Source organism: Pezoporus wallicus, unplaced genomic scaffold, assembly GCF_028554395.1.
Source record: "Pezoporus wallicus isolate ANWC-B61680 ecotype Strahan unplaced genomic scaffold, APGP_CSIRO_Pwel_v1 contig_8188, whole genome shotgun sequence".
In the NCBI taxonomy this organism is placed as follows: domain Eukaryota; kingdom Metazoa; phylum Chordata; class Aves; order Psittaciformes; family Psittacidae; genus Pezoporus; species Pezoporus wallicus.
Genome location: NW_026640104.1, coordinates 1,719,125 through 1,728,397, shown reverse-complemented (window position 1 = coordinate 1,728,397; position 9,273 = coordinate 1,719,125). Strand labels below are relative to the sequence as shown.

The window sequence follows — 9,273 nt, the reverse complement described above, 5'->3', positions numbered from 1 at the left end:
TGCCCTCTATTAGCAGCTGCTGTTCTTAACAGGCTGTACATTGCTGAGTTGATGCAGAAGCATTGAAGGGATATGATGCACTAGGGTGAATTTACACTAAAACAAAGAGAGCAACATTATGTCACACACTGCCTAATCTATGTAAGAACTCCATAAGCAAAGTTTGCATTGGGCCCAGCTGATGCACAAGACACGCCTCGATTAACCAACGCCATGGGGGACTTGGAGAGTTTCATTTATTCCCCAGTTCACGTTATTCCTGCAAGTGCTTGTGAGGGGATGGTTCAGAGAGCTTCAGATTCCTGCTGTTTTCACATGATGTCTGTGGAATCAGGAAAAGAGCTGGGAAGAGAAAAGCTCCTTAGGTCAGGGACTCAGAAGTATATTTGCTCCTAAGGAGATGTGCTGGCTGCTGAGGGAAGCACATTGCTGTAGCAAAGTTACTACTGTGCATTCAAACCGTGATTAACTGCTCTAACAGTGTAAGAATACTCTTTTATATCAATAATACTTAAAATCTTAATCTATTGTCTTGGAATATTTCCCTGAGCTGGGTCTGAAAAGATTTGTGTGTGTGCACTGCTTCATGATGGAGTATTTCATACCTGGGGAATAGTGATTTTGAGAGTACTAAATACAGTCTTCAACTTAGCTCAGTGCTGTTTTAAAACAGGAGAGGATTTGGCAGCAACCTCAGCAGATAAACCCTGGTGTCGCTAATTAATCACTGCAAGTGCAGTGATTTCAACAGGAGCAAGTTCAAGCACCAGCATATCCCCCGAAGACACTCAGGTTTAAACAGAGCATAGCTTGAAAGCACCCCACCAAACTTCGCCCTCTCTCCAGGCCTCCTGTGAAGAAAAATAACCTTTCAAGTTTAAGAAAGTGTGCTGTAATAATAAGTACTAACATTCCTTAAGAGCTTCTATGGTTTCCTTGGCTAACAAAGTGCAATCTTTCTTTCACAGCCTGACTTTCATGGAGTTTTTCTTGACATAAGCTGCAGACCAATCTCACATTCTTTGGGGAAGAAAAAAGAGAGTGAAAGAGAGTGTGTATTTTTCACCTATCCAGTAATAACAATAAATGCAGTGAATTTAAATGCCTGAGCCCAAAACCAAAATGTCTAGAAGAAGAAGTAAATGTAAAATAGAGTGAATCTCTATTATGTACTATTATGTACTCTATTATAGAGTATATCCTTTCCAAAAAACACATAAATTAATGATTCCTGGGGAGACACTGCTGGTTACAGTTCTAATGCTCAGAATAGAGCAATAGTAAAACCAACAGTAATTAAGGTGGGCAGATCCTGTTATGTGTAAAGAAAATGTGTTTAAGTCATAACATTGTAAGCAGAACGATGCCTAAGAAAAGCAGGGAAAGACTCCAGTGATGAGGATAACGCAATCCATTTACCCTTTGTTAAGGGTACATAGAAATTGGTCCTGTTACAGGTTTAACATTGTGGTTCTGACAAGGTGAGCACACAGCTCAGTGCAGCATCTCCAAGAAATACAAGTGGTTTGAACACAGTTAAAACAATAAGGCTTTCATATGGGCTGTCCATACAAAGTAAGTTCAGCAAGGAAAACGCCTTTCTGTTCAGGTGACATGAGCTAATCCAGAAACAGAGCAACAAAGCTGAGTTTCAAGGAGTGTCTTTCAGAGTAAGTGTAGGGAAAGACATTACAAAGTTAAAGCAGTAGGGGTTTTCTTTTGCTGAGTTATGACTTAAAATCATTGGAAGACTGAACATCAGGAGGGGCAGCTGCTGGGGTGACATTCCTCCAAAATTCCTATGGTTTGGGGTTTTTATGGAAGACTTAGAGCTTTTTCCTTTCTTCCAGTGATCTTCCTTTAACTGCTGTGCGAAACTGGACATCAGCATCAAAATGGGCAATGAGAACAGTAGTGCAGAAAACCAGGTGAGTATAACAGTGTGACTGCATTTCCTTTCCCTACTAGCCTAGAGCAAACCCCACAAACATTGGTTTCACAGGCAGCTCACCCCACATTTATCTTCTGCTCCCAGTTACACTTACACTGAAGTGTCATTTACATTAATTCAGACGTTCATTCAGTCATTAATGGTAACTGAAGGCAATTCTCTGTTTGTTATTTCTTTGGCAATGACACTGCTACATTAGGGCACTGTGCGGGTGGTTGCTCCCTGGGGAACAGGAGAGCCATGGAGGAGTCCCATGGGATGAGCTCATCCCTCCTCCCCTAGCTGGGGAGCAGCCAGGGAAACCCCCAGCCCTGGGCATCAGGAACATCCTTGAGGAGATGGACAGGGCAAGATAGAACCAAGATGTCAGTAAGCAGAGATCCAGGCAGGGTAGGGCTGTGGTGGAGCAGGAGACCAACATCCTACAGCATCACTGGGGATGACATCCCTGGGGGAGCTAAAATAGGGTAATTGGTAGGGTGGGGATTGACCCTGAGAGCCAGGTGATACCTGTGGTGCCTTCAGAACCCTGACACAGACTAGCTCCTCCTTGTTTAGAAACGACCTAGCAAGATGTATGTGCTGATCCAGGAATTTAGGCCCGTTTTAGAAGAGTATGTTGTTACTGATGTTGGTGTTTGGTGATCTGTTTCTTAATTCTTGAAATGAAAACAACTCATGCTGTGGCTATGGGTGTACAGAGTTACTACGTTGATAATACTTTGAAGCAAAGTTGTAATTGTTTAATTTCAACAGTCAAAATACAAGGGCATGTTTCATCCACTCTTTTTCCATATGTTATGGTAGATGCTAAAATGCCTTAGCGTTCATTTTGGTTCCACTTCAGATCTCAGCAGATCTGCTGTACATTGTGCATTGCAAAGTGGACTCTCTAAAGGGAACCAGCAGAGAGAATGGCTTTAACCTGCCAGAGGGGAGACTGAGATGAGCTCTTAGGCAGAAGCTCTTCCCTGTGAGGGTGCTGAGGCGCTGGCACAGGGTGCCCAGAGAAGCTGTGGCTGCCCCATCCCTGGCAGTGTTCAAGGCCAGGTTGGACACAGGGGCTTGGAGCAAGCTGCTCTAGTGGAAGGGGTCCCTGCCTGTGGCAGGGTGTCGTGGTTTAAACCCAGTCAGGTAATTCGCTCACTTCCCCCCCTTTCTTTCCCTCCCCCTGCTCCCAGAGGGACGGAGAGGAGAATCGAAAAGAATGCAACTCCCACGGGTTGAGATAAGAACAGTTTAGTAACTAAGGTATAACACAAATCACTGCTGCTACCACCAATGATAATAATGATAAAGGAAATAACAAGGGAACAGAATACAACACCTCACCACCCGCTGACCGATAACTCGCCCCCCAAGCCCGACCAAGCTCCGACCGATACCTCCTCCAACCCCGCAGTCTCCCAGCCCTTCCGGCTCACTCCCAGCTACATCCTGGGCATGAGGTGCTGTGGTATGGAATAGCTCTTTGGTCAGTTTGGGTCAGGTGTCCTGTCTCTGCTTCCTCCTGGCTTCCCCTCCTCCCTGGCAGAGCATGAGGCTCACAAAGTCCTTGGCCAAACCAAAACATCCTTGTTATCAGCTCTGTTCCCAAGCCGAAAGTCAAAACACTGCACTACACCAGCTACCAAGGAGGAGAAACATGACTGCTACTGCTGAACCCAGGACACAGGGGTTGGAACTGGGTGAGCTTTAAGGTCCCTTCCAACCCAAACCAGTCTGGGGTTCTGTGATTGTTAAGTTTAATAAAAAGGTCTTTTTTCCTTCTTTTTTTTTTTTCTTATAAGGAAAGTAAGCTTCTGGTCTCCTTTTCAGACTGTAAAAAACCAAACCACCACCCCCCCCCACAACCCTTCCCCCCAAAAAAAGAAAACTCAAGACAAAAGCCCAAAGCAAATAAAAATAAATGTTAAACATCCAACTTACTTTAAAAGACACTTTTAACTGTGAAATAACAAGAATCATAGAATCATAGAATAGTTAGGGTTGGAAAGGACCTTAAGATCATTCAGTTCCAACCCCCTGCCATGGGCAGGGACACCTCACACTAAACCATGGCACCTAAGTCTCTGTCCAACCTGGCCTTGAACAATGCCAGATATGGAGCATTCACAGCTTCCCTGGGCAACCCATTCCAGTGCCTCACCACCCTCACAGTAAAGAACTTCCTCCTTAGATCCAATCTAAACTTCCCCTGTTTCAGTTTGAACCCGTTACCCCTTGTCCTGTCACTACAGTCCCTAATGAAGAGTCCCCCCCAGCATCCTTACAGTACCCCTTCAGATACTGAAAGGCTGTAGTAATAAAATCCTAAAAGCCTCTTAAGCTGCTGAACAGCCATTGGAAAAGTAGCAGTTAATGAACAGTGAGGACTCGTACAGCCACTGATGTGTTTAAATGAGTTCATTTTCAGTCCGAAGTCCCCAATGCCAGTGAAGCCATCCCTCTACCACCAAGCCAAAGAGCACGGCAGGCAGTGGATGATGAAACTGGTTCGATGGTTTGTGTTTCGAAATGTTAGCATCAGGCTTGGCTCTTCTTTTCCTTGTGCATCTGCTTTGGCTTTTGGTTCTTTGACACTGGCTGCAGATTCTCAAGGCAGCTTCATTTCAGTTTTCAGCAAGTTGTAAAAAAAAAATCTGTTTTCTTTTAACTCTTTTCCATGGGAGCAATCTCTGCTTTATAGAAACAGCCTCTACTTGACCCCCTCTGCCTGCTGCCTTGCTTTCCAGCTCTAACACAATTAAAATAGCTCAGTGGGTGTTAAACTCAGAACCTATTGACATGAGTTGTTGTTTTTGTTTATGCATTTATCAAGGAACACCACTGCCCAGCTCCAGCTCTCTGCTGAGTCATTTGGAAGCTGTACACATGGTTTGTGTTAAAGGTGGGAGAGCCTGAGCTAAGTTTAGAACACATTTAGTAAGAAGGAAGATCTGTGGAATAGATGTGCTACTATGAAGAGTGTAGGAGACAGTTATAGAAAAAGTAAATACCCAAATTGTGTTGTAAAGACCGGCCTCTGAGGAAAACATAATCCAAATGTAGTAGAAATGAGCAAAGAGAATGCTTGGATAACACAAAGCTGGGGCCAGGGGAATATCTGGACCTGCATGAGTGAGTCCAGAGGAGGCCACAGAGCTGCTGCAAGGGCTGGAGCAGCTCTGCTCTGGAGCCAGGCTGAGAGAGCTGGGCTGGGTCAGCCTGGAGAAGAGAAGGCTCCTGAAGGGGAGACCTGAGAGCAGCTCCAGTGCCTGAAGGGGCTGCAGGAAACCTGGAGAGGGGCTTGGGACAAGGGATGTAGGGACAGGCCAAGGGGAATGGCTTTAACCTGCCAGAGGGGAGACTGAGATGAGCTCTTAGGCAGAAGCTCTTCCCTGTGAGGGTGCTGAGGCGCTGGCACAGGGTGCCCAGAGAAGCTGTGGCTGCCCCATCCCTGGCAGTGTTCAAGGGCAGGTTGGACACAGGGGCTTGGAGCAAGCTGCTCTAGTGGAAGATGTCCCTGCCCGTGGCAGGGGTTGGAACTGGGTGAGCTTTAAGGTCCCTTCCAATCTAAACCAGTCTGGGATTCTGTGATTTAACAAAGTGATTTTATATCTATACTAATCATGTTGGCTTGTAACAGTACACAAAGTCCAAACTGCCAAAAATTTTAAGTTTGTGCCTGCCTTATTGGAATGGCAAAATCCAGATGCGCTGGGTAGGACAGAGGAAAGGCAAGCTCCATCCTCAGGCTTTTCCCTGGCATTTCTGGACAGCCAAATGCTCAGAAGTCATTTACATGTCTGTAATAAAAATAAAGCTGCGTGGAGACCTCATAGCAGCCTTCCAGTATCTGAAGGAGGCCTATAGGGATGCTGGGGAGGGACTCTTCATTAGGGACTGTAGTGATAGGACAAGGGGTAACGGGTTCAAACTGAAACAGGGGAAGTTTAGATTGGATCTAAGGAGGAAGCTCTTTACTGTAAGGGTGGTGAGGCACTGGAATGGGTTGCCCAGGGAGGTTGTGAATGCTCCATCCCTGGCAGTGTTCAAAGCCAGGTTGGACAGAGCCTTGGGTGCCATGGTTTAGTGTGAGGTGTCCCTGCCCATGGCAGGGGGGTTGGAACTGGGTGATCTTAAGGTCCTTTCCAACCCTAACTATTCTATGATATTTTCATGGAGAGGGATATACCTGTGCACTTCCTCAGCCCTAGATCTCTTGGTATTCTGGGCTCAGATTCCATCTAGTAAATCCACACTTGCAACCAAACCCAAACTGAGTAGGACCAACACATCTGCTATGTAAAATGTGTGAAGCAGGAGAGGGACATGGTCTGTGTGAAGAAGCATGAGCCCGGTGTATGAGCTCTGCAACCCAGCCTTGTCCATGCTGCTCCAGGGGCTTGTGCAGTTAACTCAGGGACCAGCTCCCAAAGTGAAGGGTTAGCACTGACTTCCATGTCTGGTTTTTGTCATGGCCACTCATCTACTAGAATTATGCTATTGCCAGGACATTTTTGCTTTCATTTAAAAGGGGTGGGTGGAGGATGTAAAAAACAGAGTTCTCTATCACTGGAAACACAAACACAACATTTTCTGAAGTTTGAATAAGCTGCATTTTCTAACATATAAGAATTCTCACTGAGGTGTTTAATTCTTGCCACTCTGAGCTGTCCCATTTCACTGCCTTTCTCATGGTTGCAAATAAGTCAAAGTTACCAGGTAATTGTAAAGCCCTTTAAAGGTGAACAACGCTGCTGACCTGTATTTCTAGCAGCGTGTGTTTTGCTCCATAGTTGAAGAGGGAATTTCGGTCAGTTCCACAGAAGTTATTTCTCTGTATTTCACTTTAGCCTTTCTTCTTTGTGTTCTGCATGAGTAAAGAGCCAAACAAATCTGGTTATTCCACATCTATGTTGTTGTCCGTTTCTCTTTAACCATGTATCTTAATGTGTGGTTATCATCTTGTTTGTTCTTGTTCTGTGCTGTGCAATGGGTGAGACAGGCAACACATGCCAGAGGGGGCAGGACTTCTGAAGAGTCTATTTGTTTGTCTGAAGCGTCCTGCTGGGATTTTCCTCTCTGCATTATTACTTTTCCCAGACTTCAGCTTCCTTATGCCTGTGTGGAATGATGGATCTAGTTAGTTGGCATGGATCTTCTTTGAGATCTCAGTGTTACGGGGATCAACTGAGAATGCACTGGGCACATTACCAGCTTCCCAGCCTTCAGTCTCCGTTCCCACAGATGATAACTGGGCAAATTCCTCTGAGTTCTGGTGCTCATACTGTGTGTTTACATACTTTTGGAATAGCGCAATAACATCTGTGTGCATTCCATTGTTTATATTCCATTGGGAACAAAAATACATCCCCGATTTTCTGCATAATAATTCTGCCCCTAGCACTTCAGTGAGGAAATACTATCACCCTACACGGGCTTTGCTTTGAGTTTGCTGTATCCTCCCTGATTCACCACTTTCAGTCTTGAAGTTATTATTTGCTTTCATTTTTCCTTCCATTTCATCCATTGCACATCAGAAGTGCACAGGGAACTGTTCCTTATCCTCCAACACAGAACTGTTCTTCATCCTTACAGTCCGCACTTGCCCACGATGGGGTGTTGATGGCTATGGGCCACCATGCCCATTACTGATGCTTACATCACTCTAGCACACCTCCAGTCACCATATTCATTAATGCTTACTTCCAAGGATGATTTCTACTGGTCCAATATTGTATGGTGAATAATTCTGAGTATTTGTTTGAGTTTACACAAAAAGGACATTTGAGTTTACACAAAAAAAAGACCATTCCACTTATGCAAATGCAGCAAATCCTGGGACACTTCTCACTGCAAAGAATAATTATTTTACTTGTTCTCATCTTCCCTGTGAATGAAGGAGGAGGGATGAAAGAGGAATAAATATTCAAAGTTGTGACAGGGTTCTTCATTTGAAAGCGCAGTGAAAAGGAAGTTGGAAGACTTTTCCTTCTCTTCTGAATTAATGCTTAAAGCTTCCTTTGCGTCTGTAAAGCCACCACCATTTCTAATGGGAAATGTACATTTATGGGTACAGATGAGAAGGAAAAATATATTATAAAGAACCTCTATAATTATTTACTGCATTTCTCCATTTAGAAACAGTGTGAAAATGTTAGACCTACATTTTCCACAGCTGTGGGTAGTTAGAAATAACTAGGCAAGCAAATACTGTTGGCTGGGGAGTGCAGCAGAGCCTAGAGCTCAAATCAGAGATGATTTTCCCAATAATACTTCGTATTATCCAACAGCATCTTCTGTTTTAGAATAAAATAGAGTCATAGAATCAACTAGTTTGGAAAAGACCTTAAAGATCATCAAGTCCAACCATTTTATTGCTAGGCTGCTAAGAACCACTCATCTGAAAGCTGCTTTAGCTGAAGTGTTATTGACTGAAAATGGCAAGTTCTGTGATGAACATCCCCAAGATCACGAACATTATTCTCTCCTTCTATATCTCATATACCTGCCACCCTTAAGAAAATAATGTAGATACCTATTAGGCCTTCATCCAATTGTCAGGAGAGGGACAAAGGAAAATAAGGAGCTGCAGCAAGACGAGTGGAGTTACAAGGATAACAATGAATACCCCTTTGCCTGCTGAGGATAGGTCACATACACAGATGGGAAGACCAGGTTAACAAGAACCCTGCAACCCCTTACATAGCTGTGCTTCATTCAGCCCACTGCAGATCCATGCTGTGTACATTCAGACTGAGCTTACCCATAGCAGCCAGTTGTTGAGAAGACACTTATGTTGACATGGGAAGGATCTGAAGGCAGTTTGGTGCCCTCAGTGGATTGGAAGGGTCATAAACACCAGGGATGAAGCCCGAAGGTTTGAATGGCTGTTGCTGTACCTGAGAGGAAGCTGTGTAATTCCATGAGGAATGCTAAACCAAGGGTAAGATGGTGTCTGTATATAAATGTACACACATCAGTGCTTATTTTCACGTTCATAGCCAGAGTCATTTCAGGAGGGAAACAACCCTTTTTTGGCTAAGAAAAGGCCGTAGGTATATACTTACAATAGAATGCTGTAACCAGAATGTTTCAAATGCCATTGTTACCGTATCACACTTTGCTTTGCTTCTTGTTATTTCTAAGCAATATATTAAATGAGACTTCACCAAATGCCAAGTTTTGTGTTCCTGTCCCTCTGAGGATTTTGGTTAGAAAAGGCATGAACTTAAAATTCTACTCCTGCAAGAGACAAATAAATGAAGCCAGCAGCAATCACAACCTGCACCATTACTGATTAAAGAAAACGATCCACTGTAACTGCAAAATTCTAT

At 44.2% G+C, this 9,273-nt stretch overlaps 1 protein-coding gene across 2 annotated transcripts in view; it reads left to right on the top strand.

Moving 5' to 3' along the window:
* The first annotated feature begins 1,850 nt into the window (after window positions 1-1,850).
* Window positions 1,851-9,273, top strand: part of TACC2 (transforming acidic coiled-coil containing protein 2) — a 128,198-nt gene continuing 120,775 nt past the window's right edge. For both annotated transcript variants that reach the window (XM_057417278.1, XM_057417268.1), the window contains exon 1: window positions 1,851-1,928. In XM_057417278.1, coding sequence (XP_057273261.1) covers window positions 1,896-1,928 — 33 coding nt within the window. In that variant the 5' untranslated portion in view covers window positions 1,851-1,895. The remainder of the gene's footprint in view (window positions 1,929-9,273) is intronic.